This window comes from Euphorbia lathyris, chromosome 6 (genome assembly GCF_963576675.1).
Source record: "Euphorbia lathyris chromosome 6, ddEupLath1.1, whole genome shotgun sequence".
In the NCBI taxonomy this organism is placed as follows: Eukaryota; Viridiplantae; Streptophyta; class Magnoliopsida; order Malpighiales; family Euphorbiaceae; genus Euphorbia; species Euphorbia lathyris.
This window is the reverse complement of record NC_088915.1, coordinates 39,647,803-39,668,038: the sequence shown is the minus strand read 5'-3', so window position 1 is coordinate 39,668,038 and position 20,236 is coordinate 39,647,803. Positions and strand designations below refer to the sequence as shown.

The 20,236-nt window shown below is 35.4% G+C and overlaps 1 protein-coding gene across 1 annotated transcript; it reads right to left on the bottom strand.

Moving 5' to 3' along the window:
* Positions 1-16,266: 16,266 nt before the first annotated feature.
* LOC136232704 (ABC transporter G family member 11) lies at positions 16,267-19,426 on the bottom strand. The gene is made up of 10 exons (XM_066022069.1): positions 18,910-19,426; positions 18,544-18,833; positions 18,289-18,460; positions 18,097-18,219; positions 17,892-18,020; positions 17,603-17,797; positions 17,431-17,517; positions 17,076-17,348; positions 16,892-16,999; positions 16,267-16,802 (listed from the first exon to the last, which is right to left on the bottom strand). Exons 1-10 carry the CDS (start codon positions 19,258-19,260, stop codon positions 16,461-16,463), a joined length of 2,070 nt encoding a protein of 689 aa, XP_065878141.1. The 5' UTR covers positions 19,261-19,426; the 3' UTR covers positions 16,267-16,460.
* Between the last annotated feature and the right edge of the window lie 810 nt (positions 19,427-20,236).

Here is a 20,236-nt window from a genome sequence, read left to right as displayed (position 1 = left end):
TCAAGGAGGACAGACAAGGTTGCAAAACCAGTCATATAATCGACCACCTCAAGTGCAAGGACCATCCAGACCTTCAACTTCTAACTCAGGTATGCCTTTAGAAGACATTGTTAAAAGCCTAGCTAAAAGTGCTTTTAAATTTCAACAAAAAATGGAGGCAGAAATTCAGAATTTGGGAAGTCAAATGACTCAATTAGCTACCTCAGTTCATAAATTGGAGGCACAAAATTCTGGAAAATTGCCTTCCCAAAATATGGAGAACCCAAAGGAAAATGCTTCTGTAATCACATTGCGAAGTGGGAAGGAAGTTCAATCAACTCCACCTCCAAAAAGAGAAGAGAAACAAGAGGAACCACCAATTGTACCTAAGGAAGATCCTAAGGTAAAATCTGCTCCTATTCCATTAATTCCATCTAAATTGGCCCCTTTTCCTTCAAGATTGGCAAAATCAAAAAAGGAAGAATATGAGAGAGAGGTATTGGAAACCTTTCGAAAGGTAGAGGTAAACATTCCACTCCTTGATGCTATCAAGCAAATTCCAAAGTATGCTAAATTTTTGAAGGAATTGTGCACAAATAAGAGAAAATTGAAAATTGATGAAAGAGTAAGAGTAAGGGAAAATGTTTCAGCTGTGATTAAAAAGAGTCTACCTACTAAATGTAAGGACCCATGCATGTTTACAATGCCTTGTGTTATTGGGAATAAACGAATTGAACATGCCATGCTAGACTTAGGAGCATCAATAAATGTAATGCCTTATTCTATTTATAATGCTCTTAATTTGGGACCTTTGAAAGAAACTAGGGTAGTGATTCAATTAGCTGATTGTTCTAACTCTTATCCGGAAGGAGTTGTGGAAGATGTTTTGGTGCAGGTGAATGAATTGATTTTTCCGGTGGATTTCTATATTTTGAAGATGGAGAATGATACATCTGGAAATTCAGCACCTTTGTTACTTGGAAGGCCATTTATGAAAACGGCAATAACAAAAATTGATGTTCATGAGGGTACTCTCTCCGTAGAATTTGATGGAGAGATGGTTAAATTTAATATTTTTGATGCCATGAAGTACCCAGAATGTTGTTTATCATGTTGATGTAATTGACTCACTTGTGCAGGAAAATTTTCAAGCAAAAAATAGTCTAAGTGAGTTGGAAGAAGATGAACAAAGAAGTGATAATTCATTGAAGGAGGTGCAAAAGGTTGTAGAAAAATCTGATATTGAAATACCTAATACTTACAAGAAAATGCTACCTTCAATTTTGCAGGCTCCAAGGCTTGAATTGAAAGATTTACCAGATCATTTGAAGTATGTCTATTTAGGAGAAGAGGAGACACTTCCGGTGATAATTGCAAAAGGTTTAACCACAGAGCAAGAAGAAAGTTTGATCAAAGTTCTTCAAGAGCATAAAAAGGCAATTGGATGAACTTTAGCTGACATTAAAGGCATTAGCCCATCTGTTTGCATACATCGAATTTTCTTAGAAGAAGATACAAAACCAGTGAGGGAGCCACAAAGAAAACTCAATCCGGTATTAAAAGAGGTAGTGTTGAAAGAGGTCATCAAGCTTTTGGATGAAGGGATAATCTATGCCATCTCAGATAGCAAATGGGTGAGCCCCGTTCATGTTGTGCCAAAGAAAACAGGAATCACAGTGGTAAGAAATCAAAATAATGAGTTGGTGCCTAAAACCGAGTACTCAGCACCACTCTCTCAATTTTTAACAATTGATACAAACTTGTTCTTTCTAGATGAAGAACACTTTAGATGAATACAAATTCAATCTAGCTTTTACACAGAGATAGAAATTTGGTGTAAGATCTTCTTTTCTTGTTTGAATATGCTTTGTATGTATGCTCTTTTCTTTTTGTACTTCGGCAAAGGATCCAAGTGAAGCACTTGTCCTTTTATAGTGAATTCCTGATGTGGCAATCATTTGAATCTGGAAGTATCCGTTGAATTCAAATGGCTCCTTGCGTCATTCACTGGTCAGCATACAGATATAGTAGGCCAATCCTGTCGTCTGAAATTAGCAGGTGTTAGGCTTGTCTTCTTCCGCCAGGTTCGTCTTCTAGTGCCAGTTTTGTCTTTTATCCAACGGCCAGTTGACCCATGCATCTCGAAACTGTCTCCGTGCGTAATTCCAAAGCTTCTGTATTGGTGCAGACAGTTGTCGGATCTTATCTTTTTGCAAATGGATCATTCGCACTGTCCTGAAGAACACTCAGCTTGACTTTAATAGTCGTTGTCTTTGAACTTAGTCTCTGACGACAATGACTTGCATTCTACCCAGCTTCCATGGTCAGCTTCGTCTGCAAGCTTTAGTTTAGAGGAAGACTTCTCTTCATTGATGCTGAGTTGTGTTCTACTCAGCTTCCTTGGCCAGCTTCGTCTTCAACCATTTGTTCTGAAGAAGACTTTTCTTCTATTATGCTGAGTCGAGTTCTACTCAGCTTCTGTGGCTCATGCTGACTTCATTCTGTCGTACTTTTTATTTCTGTTCTTACTTATAATTATACTCAACACTGAACAATCACATTAGTACAATTAAATCAAAGCACTTAAATTTAATTTCCCCTTAATCATGGATTAACTTAAATAATTTTGTCAAATCAAAATCATGTGGAAAGGTGTTTCAACACTTAGTTCCTGTTCTCGTTAGTAAACTTACTCAACATTGAACAAACTCATTAGTGCAATTAAATCAAAGCACTTAAATTTAATTGTCTTAATCATGGAATTATCTTAAATAATTTTGTCAAATCAAAATCATGTGGAAAGGTGTTTCAACACAACATGCACCGGCTATAAATAGTGGATGTTTTCCCACTAACTCTTCTTTACGCTTGAAACATTTCGCACTCAATCTCTCTCTCTCTCTCAATTCCCAAATCTTCTGTATTTCTTAAATTCTCAAGAACACCATGTCAAGCGATTCCCAGAACAACTCCGGCGAAAACTACGACGACAACCGCTCAGACATTAATCCTGCCTCTCCTGCTGAGTAGGAATATAACGAGACTTCCTCAGAGTCTCAGGAACAGATCCATGGTCAGCATGACCAAGCTATGCCCAAGGTCAGCATCCTCGGTGAAAACCCTCACACTGACCAAACGACTCCTTCGAAGAAGAAGAAGAAAAACAAACAACCTAAAGAAAGGAAGTTTTTCAAGGTTTTCAACAGTATAAAAGGCCTAAAAGTCTACCACTCCCGATGGTTCTCTAAGAGCTTCGTCGAAGCTGAGAAACCTTTCTGCGACTGGATATCAAAGAATGGGTGGACTGACATGTTCTCTCTCCCTGGAACTACTTACCCACAACTGGTGAAGGAGTTCTACGCAAACCTAAAGGTCACTGAGGACGACGATGACCATTTAGTCACCACGGTTAAAAATAAGGACATCACCATCACCCCCTCTTACCTTGATATCCTGCTAAAGCTTAAAGCAGAAGGTGCAGAACTGTGTTGCACAAATGATTATAAGCGGGTTAAGTACGTAGCTGAGTTCTGTAAACCTAAGAACCACATCGGTGAAATCTAAAGTACTAACATGGGTCAGCCTCAAAGGCACGCACACTACCTTCTGACCAACTACCTGTTTCCTAAGGTCAACGCCTCCTCCTCAGCCTCAAACTTTGAGCAGTGCTTCATCTGGCACATGTTGAACTACAAGCCGCTCAATATTCCTGTCTTTCTCATTGGAGCTTTCCAACGGAGCACTGAGATCATAAGGATGGGTTCTCTCATCACTAAAATTCTACAGGATCACAAGGTCAGCTTAAAGGAGGAAATCAGTGTGATAGGTACTGAAATCACTACGGGCATCCTACTCGGTTTGGCCCACAATCAGCCTATCAAACCTAAGAAAGGAAAGGGAGCTGTGGTTAAAGAAGAACCTGCTGAGGAAGATATGGTTGACGAAATACCTGTTGAGGTATCTCAGAAAGAAAAGGAAGTTTTGGTTGAAGAAGCACCGGCTGAGCGAACCAGAAAGGAAAGAAAGAGGAAAGCTGACCAATCCTCAACCCCACTAGCCAAAGATATTAACAAGACTGTGAAGAAGATCAGGCTAGCGGTAAAGGAGAAGAAAGCTGCTCCTGCTGAGCAAGCTCAAGGGAAACCAGAGTCAGTTGACAAACAGAAAAAGCGAGCTGACCCTGAAGAAAGTGAGGAGACACTTGAAAAGCCGTTTAAGAGGAAGAAAACCTCTGGGTTGAAGCCATTAGATGCTAACCCACTTGACTTTGTGATTTCAGAGGACTCACATTTTGTATGAAGTCAAGAAATTGATTTGGAAAAGACTCCTTGTGATCAGGAGGAAGAACAAGGCTGTACTGAGGAACTGGCTCGAGCTGACAAGGTACATTTATTGAGCCGAGTAAAACAGCTGCTGCTGAGCAGACTGATGAGCAACGAGTTAAGTCTCCAGTAAAGGACAAGGTTGAAGAGAGTCTCTATGCTGACCTAGGACTCAATTTCTCTTCTGAGTCACCTGACTCTGCTTCCGCTGACCCTTCTCCTCCAACCAAAACTCAAAAGGGCAGTGTGGACAAGCGCTTCAAACGCAAAGCTCAAAAGCCCAGCGTGATAGATCTGCTGGATGAATCACCACTGAGAGACCCAATCACAGACTTAACTGGGCTCCAATTCCAGCTCTTCACCGACATCACTGAGCCCACTCCGGAAAAAGTAAAGGAAAAACAAGCCTATGTTTCTCAGGCTGAGGAACAAGCCAATAAGGGTCAAATTTCTGCCGACACCTCTGTTCATCCTTCCACTGAGCAAGGGCTCGAAGTTCCTACTGCTCAACAAAAAGAGTTAGCAATGGAAACTCCACCTACTAAAGACAGTGCTGAGTTGCCTCCACCTCAAAGTTCAACTCAACTCCAGACTGACCCTAAGCAGGCCAATAATATTGCTGAAACAACACTTCCATCTTCTACTAAGCAGTTCGAAAACCAGTCAGCTCCTGCTGCTGGCCCCAATAAAAGTGCAGTTGCTGACCAGGCTGGCACTTCTACTTCTGGGCAGCGTCAAAATTGTCCACCTGCTGATAACTAGAAAACGGCCACTGAGCACAACACTGATGATCCTTATACTTATTTGGATGCTTCTGAGTTAGGAAGAAGAATCATCCATTCTGCTCAAACTCTACTTCAAAAGATTCATCAGTCTCAAGCCGATGCTGCTGGGTTCGTTCTTGCTGAGCCAACTCAATTTTCCTCCGTCACGCAACTTGTTAAGCCCAAAATATACCTAAAATATCATTAATATTTACATCAGTTTTGCTATAAAATCGTGTTGTTTATATATATTAAGAGTACTTTTACGTCCGAATATGTTTCTTTCATGCAAGGTACCTAAATATTTGGTAAAATCCAAATAGGAACAAAAACAGGTCAAAACGAAGGAAAAACCCTAAGTTAGGAGCCAAAAGACGAAGAAATCAGCACATCGATATGAGGAAGCCGAGAACGAAGTCAGAAACGGGAGAAAATTTTCTATTCTCGGTAGAGAATTATCGGTCGCGACCGAGAATCCAAATTCTCGGTCGTGACATGCTAGATTATGGCGCCTCTCTCCTTTATTTCAAAGACAAATCAACAATTCCCCATTCTCGACCGAGAATTTCCATTCTCGGTAAGATCAGGAATTCTAACAAGCATACCATTCACATGTTTAAAAACCAAGAAACGCGTTCGTTCGGGTGGATAGAAATTTCTCTTCACAGCGAACACGACCCTTAGACACGACTCTTCAACATCTATAAATAAAGAGTTGACTTCAGAGTTAAATGGGAGTTCGGTTTGTAAGATTAGTGCCGAAGTTATGTAGAAACTCTGACTCAGAAAAGAGTCAGAGTTTAGATTTCAATTTTGTAAAAAGCAATACGATGTACACAAATTGTTCTTAGATTACTTACAAACACAGTAGCATTTAAATTTAGATTAAGATCTGTTTATATTAGTTTACATTCTGGTAGTAGACGACCCATCTCTATTCCGAAGATTCAGCGAGAAGATTAAGCAGAGGATTCGACCTAGGAGCCTGACAAACTCTAAACGAGGTTCGAGGAAAGGATTGACAACCCGTTCGCTTGAAAGTCGACGAAAGCTTCCATGCTTCCTGTTCTCTGTAAACTTATATCAATTCACAATTCATTTATTAAAGTTCATATAATTCAATATATTTTTATGTAGCACTTGAGGTAATAAATCTGAAGTGAGTTCTGGTGTTTTCATTAAAACGCAGTTAAATTCAATATCTTTACAAGGAAACTTTGTTGAACACTTGGGCAAATTCATTCTTACCAACGATATGATCGTTAGGTCGGCTTATCGGAAGTAAGAATGAATTTGGTTAAGGTAGCAATCTAACCCGACCGTAGGAGGATTGTCTGCGGTTCAAAGCCTTTTAATTGAAGGAGTTTACGTTATTACACTTTTATAATTTATACAAAGTTTAAAGTTGTTTTCTTTGCTTAATGCAAACGAACACAATTAATCTCTTACTTTAAACACTAAATGTTTCTGTTTTGTAATTCATATTCAAAACAGAATTGATTTCTAACATTCTACATATTCTAATCTGATTCTTATTAATTCAATCTCAAAAACCAAAATTCAATTAACGATTTTCCATATTATAAACCTAAAACGTGAATCAAACTGAATTAAAATAAGTTTTCGTTAAAAAGCGTTCCCTGTGGGTTCGATATCTTTTTATTACTATAAGCGAAACCGTGCCCTTACGGAAATCGCTCAACAAGTTTTTGGCACCGTTGCCGGGGAACGCCAAATTTTTAACAAAAATTTATATTTTTCGTGTTTTATTCCGAACATTGGTTTATTATATATGTATTTATTTATTTTTATAGTTTTTTTTTATTTTGAGGATGGTCACTAGGACTAAATCCTCGTTGTTATTTAACGTTTGCAATTAGATGTTTGCAGATAAACAGGAAAAAAATCCGAGTTTTCTCAAGAAGATAAACTAGAGATTTGATCATTTATAAATTCATAGAAGGAGTCTACAAAAAAGAAATTCAGCATGCAGATACATCACAGAAGGGAAATTCGAATAATATCTTCCAAAACACCTTTAAATCTTTTCTATAAACTTAACCCTTCACCAAAACATCATATCTCTTTGTTAAGAAAATTATTTAATTCCTACACTAAACCCAAATAATTTCCCTTTTTTTATCACTTCCTTAAACACCTACATTTATCTCTCTAAGAAACAGTTAATCAACTCTTCTCAGACAGATGAGCAAGTAGGATGAAATTATCTTATCCGCCAGGAAGGAATTGTATACTTTTAATATAGTTTTGAAAGTTTCGGTTCATGAGCGTAGTTTTTGTTCGTGCACAGAACCAGAAGTTCGGACATTCAACCAAAATCACTAGATCCTTACTTTGAGAAAACGCTAAAAAAAAGAAAGCGCTAAAAAAAAGAAAATGCTAAAAAAAAGAAAAGAAGAAATAAACAACCAAAAAAATATATATAATAATAATAATAATAATTTCAAAGTTAGGGGTACAGTTCTACTTTCTTTTATTCCCGCTTGAAATTATTCTCAGGTAAGTTAAATGGACAAGACCATTATTTAAAACCGGTCTAGGTAATTGATTATGTCCATGATTTTGATTCTCCTTGAGAATTCTTAAGGATTATCACATTTTTTTTAGTTTTTAGTTTTTCATATTTTAAATTCTTACATTTCATTTTAGTTTAGTTTATACATTAGTCTTTAGTTTAGAAGTAATAATTAGATTAGAAACAAAAAGTTTTATTGAAAGATATTCAAGATATGTTATGTATCTTAAATATTTGTAATTGATGAGGAAAATGTCTTTAGATTTTTAAAAAAATCTCAATTGAATTAAAAGTTACACAAAATTTAAGTTTCTGTTTGTATAGAGATTATTATAATCTCTACAGTGACTTTTGTTTGATGTTTTGAAAAATTATGCACTTACTGAGAATTTTAAATCTCAACTGAGATTTTTGATTTTTCAGCCTTGTAAGAATTTCTGCACTTACTGAGAATTTTAATTCTCAACTGAGATCTTTACTTTCAATGCCTTATAAATTTCTGAACTAACTGAGAATTTTAATTCTCAACTGAGATTTTAAAATTCTTTATAGAATTAGGGAGGACTAATGCAAAGCATTCCTTGCTAATGGGGCAAGACGTGTCGCGATCGATATTCCAATTTCTCGACCATGACACGCATAATTTCCTCTCTATGTATTTAATTTATAATTTAGATTTTATTCACCAAGAGGCACAAAAGGCACCTCATCATATTTTTTTTATAAGTCATGATTTTTGGTTTGCAACCAACAAATTATTAACTTGACATATTTTCAACATTACAATATTTGATTCTTAAAATTTTTAGTTTTTAGGATAGTGTATATCAAGTTGAAAATCAATAAAAATTTATTTCAGTCATGTTTTTAATTAATTTTTAGGAAATTAATGTGTATATATAAAATTTCAGAAATCTCAGTTGAGATTCCAGGGATTCGATTATTCAAGGAAAGGGAGGCAAATCTTCTGATCTTACCGAGAATATTTATTCTCGGCCGAGATCAACAATTAGGGGTTTCGACGCCTGATTTCCAAAAGGAAATCATCGTGTCGCGACCGAGAATCCCGATTCTCGGTCACGACACGGGCGTATATCAGACCTATATTCTTTCTTTTCTTCTTCAGTTCATGCACCATTGTTGAAAATTTCGAAAAATTGAGTTTCTTCATGTCCAAATGGTGTGAATTTACACCTTTTTTTAATCCCAACAGACACATTGATTTGTCTTGGATCCATTTTACATAATTGAAGAAGATCAGATTTCTTTTACTTCCATTTCTTTTCATCTCTATCAGACAAATTCTGATTTCTTCTCAATTATTAACCATTTCCAAAGAGGGTTACAGAAACTTTTTCTTCCTTTACAAACATGACCACCAAGTATAAATCTTCAATGAAGAATGCTGTTGCACGCACCAAGCGTACTGATAAGTCAGGACGCTACAGAGCACCATTTCCTATTTATAATCATGATGAACGAAAGGTTGGGTTCGGGAACATTATTTGTGAAATCATCAGTTTCAGTTCCATGGATTCCTTGAAAGTGAGAGACTTGTCAAAAGAGTGTTTAGAGTCGGCCCACGATTTCTGTTTAGAGAGGAACGACAGATCTTCGTTCAAGCCAAGATCGATCGGGCCCGTGCTATGCGAATCCCAATTCAACGGGATGAGAATTTAGTTTAATTTATTTTGTTCTGTTTAATTTTAATTTGTGTATATATAGTTTGTATATAGGTTTGTTTTCATTTTTATATATGTCTGTTCTTTGGGTTATTATGTATATATGTTTTTCATTTTTAATAAAACATCAAGTTTGATTCTTTGTTTATTTTTGATTAATATACGTTAACCATGCAAATTATTTGAATGAATATATATATATGTGTTAATATGGAACATTATAACCTTCACCATGAATTTATCCATAATAATAAAATGAAGCTGTCAATAATTTAATTAATATGTATCAGTTTCAATGCTTAAGTTTTAATATGAATATGTGATTGATAATACTTCAAGTGTTAATATACTTTCAATACTTATTCCTTTCACTCGTAAAAGGTTCATATACATTAAATGCTTATTCATTTCACTTACAAGAATTAATGCACATTAATGTTTAAGTTCAATTCACTAACAGTGTTAATGATCATTTATGATTCATTTAATTCAATTTGGTCATTAATCGATTCATTAATTCAACATTTATCAAGGCTAAACCTTTGGTTTTTCTTGTATTTAATGTTTTGATTTGTGTTTTTCAGTTGCAGGTTTACATTTACTTAATTATAAGACATATTTACCCAGAACAATTGCAAAAATGGAGTTTTTACGCGTAATTAGTCGTAGCCAGACACAGATTCTCGATCGAGAATTTAAATTCTCGGTAGGTTCAGCGAAAACACAAGTTTTCAGAAGGGGATTCCTCCTTGGAAACACCATGTCACGACCGAGAATCTGGATTCTCGGTCGCGACACGCGGCCTGTAGGGCGGTTTGAGTCCGAGTTTTGACAAAAATTAAGCTTTTCCTATTCCTACACTAACTCCTAAACACCTAAATTCATACCTATATAACCCTGTCACTTATACAAACATTATATAAACTCTATTTAAAACACATTTTCTTCTTCCACAATCAAGCTCCAAAATACATCTTTCCCAAACACAAACTCAATAACCTAACCCTTTATTTTTCTATCTATCTCACAATTTTTCTATTTTTCTCTCATAAATCCGACATTTAAATACCATGCCTAAATAAAGAAAGACAGAACAAAGTCAGCATGAACAAGTCACACAGCAGAGCTGAGTAGAATGCAACTCAGCTTTACGAAAGAAACGTCTTCTTCAGGAAAGCTTGAAGGCGAAGCTGCGGAGTCAGGCTGAGCAATATTCAAGTTGCCGCTAAGTCAAGCTGAGTGATAATCAAGTCAGTGTCCAATTATCCGTCAACTTGTGAGACAAGGTCTGACACATTTCAGAAGCCTCGACCTTTTCGAGACGCATGGACCATCTGACGTTTGGCAAGAAGACAAACCTGGCGCTAGAAGATGAACCTGGCGCGAGAAGACGAAACTGGCAGACATGGCGCCTTCTAAAAACAGACGATAGGATTGGCCTACAATTCTGGAAGCTGACCAATCAATGACGAAAGAAGACCGTTATATGTCTGAATTCAAATCATTGAAGCTCCAGAATTCACTATAAATGGACAAGTTCATCACTTGGATCATTGCCGAAAAAATACAAGAGAGATACAGACAAGCAAAATCTTCACTAAGTCAAAAATCCAAAAGAGAAGCTGTCTGAATAGAAAAAGCAAGTTCTTACACCAAATTCCAATCATTATGTAAAAGTCTAGAGTGAATTTTATTCATCTAAAGTGTTTTTCGTTTTGTGAGAACAATCTTGTATCAATTGTAAAGGTTAGAAGAGTGAAGCTGAGTACTCGGTTATAGTACTCAGTGGTAGAGAAAATCTTAATACTCGGTTATAGTGTTCAGTGATAGATAGGATTGAGTAGACGAATAGAGGACGGTACTCTTGCATACTCAGTTTCTATTGTAAACGGTTTGTGCTCTACCTTTAAAAAGCTCAGTAGTGGATTGAAAAAGCCCGGAGGGATTCTGGGGACTGGATGTAGGCAGTGAGGCCGGACCAGGATAAGTCTGCTGAGTAATCTCTAACCCTTTCTCTTGATATATATGTATATGTATGTGTTGCTTGCTTAAATTGCTCAGTAAATAATTTGTACAAGCCGACGCTGAGTAATCAGAGTGCTGAGTTGGAAGCTGACCTAAAGTGTTACTTCCCAACTCACAATTGAAACAACTTTAGTCAGTATCTGATTAAAGCTGTTTCACACCTCACTCAGCCTTGCTGACCTAAAAGCTGAGTTAAATCGTTAAACATTTAATTAAGTCAGCATTATAAAGTGAAAAAGTTACATTAGTTCCTAACCCCCCCTTGGAACTAATCCTACTACGTTACATAGGACCAACACTCTTTGCACTATATTTTTCAAAATATACAAACTAAATAAATACTTTTTTACTCAAGGGCATAGAAAATGGATCATAATAAGTAGATTATATGTTTTTATGTAACAAAAAAAAAAAACTTGTATATTCTTAATGATCTCCATTAGAATTAGGTTCGGAATATAGTATTGAACTCATTTAAAAGTTCTCTTATGCAGTAAAATTAAGGCTTTTTTGGATTTCAAACCATGGAATCTGATGTAAAACTTTTTTTTATATATATATGAGGTTATCAACAAATGCAAGATTAATAGAAATCAATTAATTTTTTACAAATTGGAAATTAGGAAACATAAGTTAAAATGTATACCAACATAGAATTTCTTTTCCTAGCATCGTCTCAAAATAAATAATGTATTTAAATTTATGTGTTTATTATTTTTTATTAACAGTATTTTTTTTTAAGGGTTAAGGTGCAAAAATACCTCTAACGTTTTGGGTCAGGAGCAATTTTACCCCTAACGTCTAAAATGGTGCAATTTTACCCCTAACGTTTGTAGCCAAGAGCAATTTTACCCCTAGCGTTGATAAATTGGGTCAATTTCAGAAATAATTCATGAAACTGTTTTCTCAGTCATGAATCTTATCATCTACACTTCAATTGTGCATCATTTTATCAGTAACAAATCATAAACATATGTTAGGATGTAAAAAAAATAAAAAAAAAATATACTGTCTTTTGTACGAATTAGATAAAAAAATTCAAAAAATTCACCGAATTTATAAATATTAATCTCCAATTTTATTATTAAATTACAAAAAAAAATATGAAATCCTTTTTTTAGAATGAATTGATATGTAATTGGTGTAAAATAATGAACAAAAATATCTTTGTTTTATAATAGTGTCTGAAATTGACCCAAATTACCAACGTTAGGGGTAAAATTGCTCTTGACTACAAACGTTAGGGGCAAAATTGCACCATTTTAGACGTTAGGGGTAAAATTGCTCATGACCTAAAACGTTAGGGGTATTTTTGTACCTTAACCCTTTTTTTAATCAACCACTGATATAATTTTAAAATTTGCTCATCCATTTTACCTAAAGTTAAAGGTAATGATTTTGTATCTAGAGTTTAATTTTTACTAAACAAAATATATAGTGATAGTTTTTCTTAAATTTAGATGATTATTTATTCGCCTAATACATATCAACCCCCTTAAGTTGGTCAAAAACTGCAACTGATCCTCTAAACTTCAAAACATTACACTAACCTCTTTTTTTTTTAAAAAAAAATTTGCGCAATGCGCTTACATTAAAGAAGAAAGAAAAATTCCCACTAGATCCGGATGTGATTCGAACCCATGACCTCCCAAGGCATAGGTAAGCTCTCAACCACTAGGCTAAGAACTTCACCACCATTACACTAACCCCTTTAAATTGCTTATTTGGAACAAATAACTCATAAACAAAAAAAAAAATCAACATAATATTACAATAAAAATAAAAAATATTCAAAATATCGGTTGCTACATCTAACTAATATGTTGATACATTAACAAAAAATGTAAAAAAAACCCCTCTAAAATCATAAATATTAATCTATTTGAGGGTTTATTTGTTCCAAATAAGCAAGTTGATGGAGTAGTTGTAACATTTTGAACTTCAACGGTCAATTACAGTTTTTGGACAACTTGATAGGACTCGGGATATATCAGGCCTTATTTGTTTTAATATATATAACCGCAAATTTTACAAATCTATTTAAATTATATTAGATACATCACGTGCATTGCATGGATTTTAAAGCTAGAATAAGATGAACGCAGTGAGAGAATATAGTTAAGTGAACAATGGACAAAGAACATGGTATTTGAAAAGAAAATCGATAATAGTAATTGAAGGTGATTTTTGTGAAAGAAAAAAAGTAAAGGAGATAAAAAATTGCAACGATTAAAGGATAGCAGAAGCTTTTATATCTTGACACAACAACATATGTTGTATAATTGTGTTAAGTGTTCATTTTGTTCTAGCTTATATATATGTCAGCTATTAATATGAAGTGGACCATATTAGAGCCAGTGTGACCAAGTGGTACATGGCTCGATTCATGGCGGCCCATTTGTTGATTTATTGCAGGACATGGTAATATGGCCTAGTGTTGTCACACTTCAAGACCAAGTGTGCTTTCGCGTGTGGGGGTGTGTCAGCTATTAATATGAAGTGAACCTTTAACTATTAGCTTGGTCTTTTAGTTCAATTGGTTTCATGACATGGTATCAGAGCCCCTGTGACCAAGTGGTCCAGGGTTCGAATCCTGACAGCTCCATTTGTTGAGTTATTGCAGGACATGGTAATATGAACATATGTTGTCACGCTTTAAGGCCAAGTGTGTTTTCGTGTGTGGAGCTGTATCTTCAATTAATATGAAGTGAAATATAATATAACAGATAATCATGGTTGCTAGTATTTCAATTGAGTGGGCGTAAATTTTTAAATTTTGTAATTATACATATTGTTTTTTTGAATTTTGTAATTTATACATATAATTTTTTTTATCTCATAAATAAATTAGTATTTTTTTATTATACTTTCTGTTTATTTATATTGTTAATTTCATTTCTTTGGGGGTTTTATTTTTTTTTTTTGTTAATTTATCGTTTTTCTTGTAGAAGGATTTGCTTACATAGATGAATTTCTTTTGAATAGACTTGATAGAAGGGCTACCTAAAGCTAATGGAAAAGATGTCATGATGGTAGCTTCGATGCATGACTTGACTGGAGACACCCTAAACTTTGGGTTAAGTGGTGGTATAACACCAACTATCATTCTTACCCCTTTTGAAGTTGTATATGGAATGGAGTGCTATACAAGTAATGAAATATCAATTATGGGTGACAAAACCAGGGGCGGAGACAGCCCGGACTTTGGGGGGGGGGGGCGGAGCCCCCAAGCTCCGGCGGAACCCCTGGTAGAGGTACTGTTCCGCCCCTCAACAGCCCCCCCTCCTTTATCTGGTTTTTCTTCAGGCGGCGACGGTGGCTGGTTCGTGTATATCTTCTTTACGAAGAAGATAGCAATTTCAAAGTTGTGCCCTGCCCAGTTAATGGGTTGGGCACAATTTATTTTTTTAAATTGGGCCTGGTGAAAACAGCACCGTTTTAGTCTGGGTCCCAATTTTTTTTAAAAAATGGCACATTAATAGACCACTTTTCCGGAATAATTGAGATTGGGCCGTCTTTTTACTCTTCTGGAATAATATACCAATAGCTCCTCTTTTTTAAATTTTTTTTGGTAGGGATAAGTTGTAAAAATACCTCAATATTTATGGCTAAGATAAATTCGGTGAAATATTTTGAATTTTTTTTTGTCAAACTCATACAAAAGATAGTATATTTAAAAAAAATCACGTCTAATAATAAGTTTATAATCTGTTACTAACAAGTGATAAAATGACTCAAATGTGAAGGGTAGATGACAATATTCATGAATGAGAAGACAATTTGATGAATTATTTCTCAAATTGACCCAAATTGACAACACTATGGATAAAACTGCTCTTGGCTGCCAATATCAGAAGTAAAATTATACAATTTTAGACATTAGGAATAAAATTACTTTTAACTGTCAACGTCGGAATATTTTTACATTTTTTCTATTATTATTTATAATACTAGAAAGCTTAAAGCTTTCCATGTTCTACTGTCGTCCTTCTCTCTCTAGCTCTCCCTCATGTCTTGTTGCGCCTCATTTGATTTAACCCCCACCCATTCTCTCTCTAGCTCTCCCTCATGTCTTGTTGCGCCTCATTTGATTTAACTCCCACCCATTGTCTCATTTTTTTTTTTGTTACTCTCTTTCTTTTATGCTTTGATTTGTTGGTGGACTTTTGCTTCTCAACCCTCCAACTAAAGCTAACCATCTCCTCTTATTAATTCTCTAGTTTTTAGTTCTAATTTGAAGTTTTTTTTAGTATTATTATTTGATAATTTAATTTAATTTAGTAATGTAAATTTTGATTGATTGAAAATTTCATAGTTTGGGGTTCAATTGTTTTTTATGGATGAATTTAGGAATTTAATTGATAGAATGACTAAGAATTAGGTTTATAAATTACTAAATTGTGGTATAAATTTAGAAATTATCAGAATATTCGGTTTGGGAAAACACTATTGCCAACTATCAGTAAATCATATGTTGTCGATAGCTCATCTATTTTAAAAAATAATTATATATTTATCGGTATTTTATCTATAAAAATTACTTTTTATTATTTTGCAATAGAATTAATTCTTTTATTATTTTGAATTGAATTAAATTTTATATGTATATGGAGATTTTTTTTTTTTACAACGTTTGAACTAAAATTAGCCCACTTAATCTTAAATCCTGGCTCCGCCATTGGACAGAACACTAGCTTTACAAGTAATGAAATATCAATTGTTGAGGTATGAAGCAACATGAAGGACTGATAGAGATTTTGACATTGGAGATTCGGTGTTTGTGTATAGGAACTGTAGCGTGGAACAGAGGGACATGTTCAACAATGTTTTGCTGGAGCCCCTATATGCAACACTTATATCATGTTCTCTTTCTAAATTCTTCTGGTATAAGAGTCATGATTTATAACGGATAATTCAATTCATATCATTCTTCTTTACATCATCATAACCCAACCTCATAAAGAATCTTTCTCCATTTTCCTATTTCCAACAATTTTGTTTCTTTTTAAAAAGATATCAAACAATTTTAGAGCATTATTTAATTGCAATTTCATAAAATAATCATCTTTTTAATAGATAGAGTACACAAAAACAAAAACAAAAATAAATGGATAACAACTTCCAACATAGTATGAATGAGAAAAACAGAGTTCTACCTTCTTCGGGTTGCCACGTAGGCCCTCAAGGACGGGGACTGGGTGAGACCGTCCGGTGCTACTGTTGTGTTCTGTGTTCCATTCTTGTGCTGTATTCTTCTTCTTGCTACATAACCTCTTATCCATGGAGTCACATCTTCACTCACCTTAATCATCACGAAAAATATTATCCGGTACACCACGATCATGCTGAAGATTACACTAAGATCCACCCATTTCGACCGGTGCACATTGATCTGAAATATGTATTCCAGGATGTATTCTCCCGGTATCTTAGGTAGACGGCTTGGTGTATTGTTGTCGAACAACAACCCTTTCAAGTCGTTCTGGTATTGTCCCTGTCACCAATACAAACATGTCTCACTCATTAACTTCACAAAAGACATTATACAACTTGGAATGGAATCATCATAATATACATACATACCTGTAACGCCCAGAAGTGGAAGCTAATGTATGACATCGGATAACGCCAAACAGGCTTTGGTATGTCGTTTGGAAGCCTAAAGTACCCGGATACAAGCATGAAAATTCCCTGGCAACAATATTAATAATTAATTAATGTTCACATAAAATGATCTCATGTAAGAAAGAAAGATGCAAATTAAAACCTGAATTCCAGCTCCAATAATGATGCCCATGAGGAAGTTGGGAACAATGCTGGCTATGGCCATCATCAAGCTCTCAACGACGGTGACACTCGCGTAAAGGCACAATACGAAGAACAAATAATGTTCAAAACCAGGGTGAAGGCGGACCATGAAGTAACAAATAGTTCCGGAGATAACTGTGATGCCTATCAAGAATGGCATTGCTGAGATTGTGTTGCTAATAACAAAAGCACTCACACCATAGTGTCCATTCAGCCTTTCTCTCTGGAAAACCTATTAAAAAAAAAAAAAAAAAAAAAAAATTGCCCCTCTTTAAAATCAAGACAATTAATTAATTCTATATATACATACTAACCTTCATATCTTCTACAAAAGAAGGGAAGCCCCCAATAGACATAAATGTTACAAAACCGAACACAAAGGAGGCGCAAGAACCCCTGGCCTGTTACACAACAAATATTCGAAATTCACAATCAGTCAGAACAGAAGGCTTTAATTATCATCGAAGAAGAAAGAAAGAGTAGTACCAAGATTGAATTGTATCCTGTCCCAATATTCAAGTAGATAGTCCCGATGCAGATTGTAACCAATACATAAATCACAAGCCTCAGCCAATAGTATCCGAAATCTCTTGACATATTGATGAATGAACGTTTAGTTAGAGTAAAGGCCTGCATCAAGAAACTAGCTTGACTTCCACCTGCATCTAGCACAGTTCCTTTCTGTAACACATTCAAAAACTTTGCTACTCAATACGTGACTTGCTTAAACACCTACTAAACTAAACTAAACTAATGGAATGCAGTAACAACTTACAAATTTGGATATCTCCTCAACCTTTTCTCTTGCAGCATAATTGTACTGAGAGCTACGATAGTAGTCCACAAGCGTTCTTATGGCTTCAGCAGTCGTTATCTTATCGAGAGGATCATCACTCGACTCAAACTGATTAATCAAACCAAATAAATGAGAACAATTGCAATTCTTCTTTGTCAAAGAGAAGAGAAGAGAAGAGGCGTACCCGGAGTTTCATGGACCCTTTCAGAGTAGCTTTTACTTTGTCGAAGTCCGAATTGATGCATCTGAGGAAATGATCAGAAGGGTTCCTCAGAGCAGGACAGGGAAAGCCAGCTTGTGCAAAGAACTGTTAACATGGAATAAGAATTAGAATCCAATTTGTATTGTATGTGAAAGAACAAGTGTAATTTCTTACCTCATATGCATCTGAAGCCTGTCCAAAATAGACAGTTTTGCCTCCAGAAAGCAAGTACAATCTATCAAAAAGCTCGAAAACTTCACTACTGGGTTGATGAATTGAAGCAATCACAGTCCTTCCATCTCTCGATAGGCCTCGTAACGTCTGAGTTACGAAGAAAGCCGAAGCACTGCCACACAGGAAATATTCAGACACATAAGCATATACTATACTAGATAGGGTAATTGAGATTCGAGCCGGGCCGGAAGGTACCTGTCAAGCCCGCTAGTTGGTTCATCAAGGAATAGCAATCTAGGCCTCATAAGGATTTCAAGAGCAATGCTAACTCTTCTCTTTTCGCCTCCACTAATGCCACGTAAATGCCAATTTCCAATAACTGTGTCTGCACAATCTTGGAGACCCATCTCTATAATTGTGCTCTCAACCAAAGCTCGTTTCTCGGACCAGGGCATCTTGTCAGGGAGGCGGAGGCGAGCTGAATAGGAGATTGTTTCCCTGACCGTTAGAGTTCCGATCAAGTTATCGTCTTGTGTGACATAGGCCTAAAGATAGCAGCAGAAGATGGTTAGTAATAGTAATTATTAGTTGAAGTGAAAATGTAAAGAGTTAAAAACTTACAGCAGTCCCGAAAGAGAGTTTGGTTTTGCGACCATTAAGAAGAATGGAACCAGAAAGGAAAGCATTAGCAGCAAGGCGACTAGAGAGAGCATCAAGAAGAGTAGATTTGCCAGAACCAGAAGGACCCATAAGTGCAGTAATAGTTGCAGGTTCAGCATAACCAGTGAGTCCTTCCAAAACTTTCTGTGTCTCTCCATTGCTAAGAGTGACCATTACAGTTAAATCTTTCCATGTAAGTCTAGCCGATACATCTCCTACTAATTCTGTGTTTGTCTTTTCTCGCCAAAGTGTCTCGCTTAGAGGACTCAACCCTGGTTTATTACTCGACTCAATCTCCATCTCCATCTCCATCTCAATTCAAATCAATTTTATGATCAGTGTATATAAGGAAGGAAGCATGAGAATAAGATGATGAACGAGGAAGATGTGAGATTTGACCAAGTGAATGTGAATTTCATGCGCAGACAGTCGGCAAAATGAACACAGTTAGTTTTCTTCTGGTTGAGTGAATATTATCCATTAAATGGGAACAGGTGGATGTTGGTAGAGGCATTTAATATGAGACCGACCCTCATTAAAGCAGCGCTTCCATTCATCACTAAACCAACTGTACCTCTTTTCACTAACTAAACATAAACACCAATCTATCCACTTCTTCACACCAATCTATACAATTATTGCTAAATTTTACTTAAATAAACAAAATCCCACTCTTTCTACTTAATTACTCCAACCTTAATTATAATTTACATACAAGAAGCAAGTTTGTATGCTTTGATTGCAAAAAAAAAAAAAAATAAATAAAATGGCAAAACACTTATCATTATTATCATTTTGGTAGATAGATATCAATGATTTCTACTCAATTAATCATACATATACAAACATGGATTCTTTGGGTTACCTTTAAACCGTAGATTAATATTGAATAGACATCGGAAGCACTCAAACCACGAATATGTATTGCTAGTCACATTGTTTCTATGTGCAGATTAATCCATGATCTAAGGACGAAGCTCCTTGTAGAGAGAGCGAGAGAGATTTGTTCTCTTATTCTTATGTATATTTATGTCTAACCTATCCATTCATATAGGCTAAGATTTCTTTGTTCCATAAGAATCAACTAGTATTTTAACTTTCTCGTTAAACTAGCACTCTCATTAAATAATTACTAAATCAAATATGATTAAAACAACTAGAGAATTTTATCTGATAACCAAAATTTTCTATAATAGGACATAATGGGTAATTTTATCTGATAACCAAAACTTTCACCAATTGCAGCATAGCTACGTTGTTTCCATTAGTAGTATCATCGATATATAAT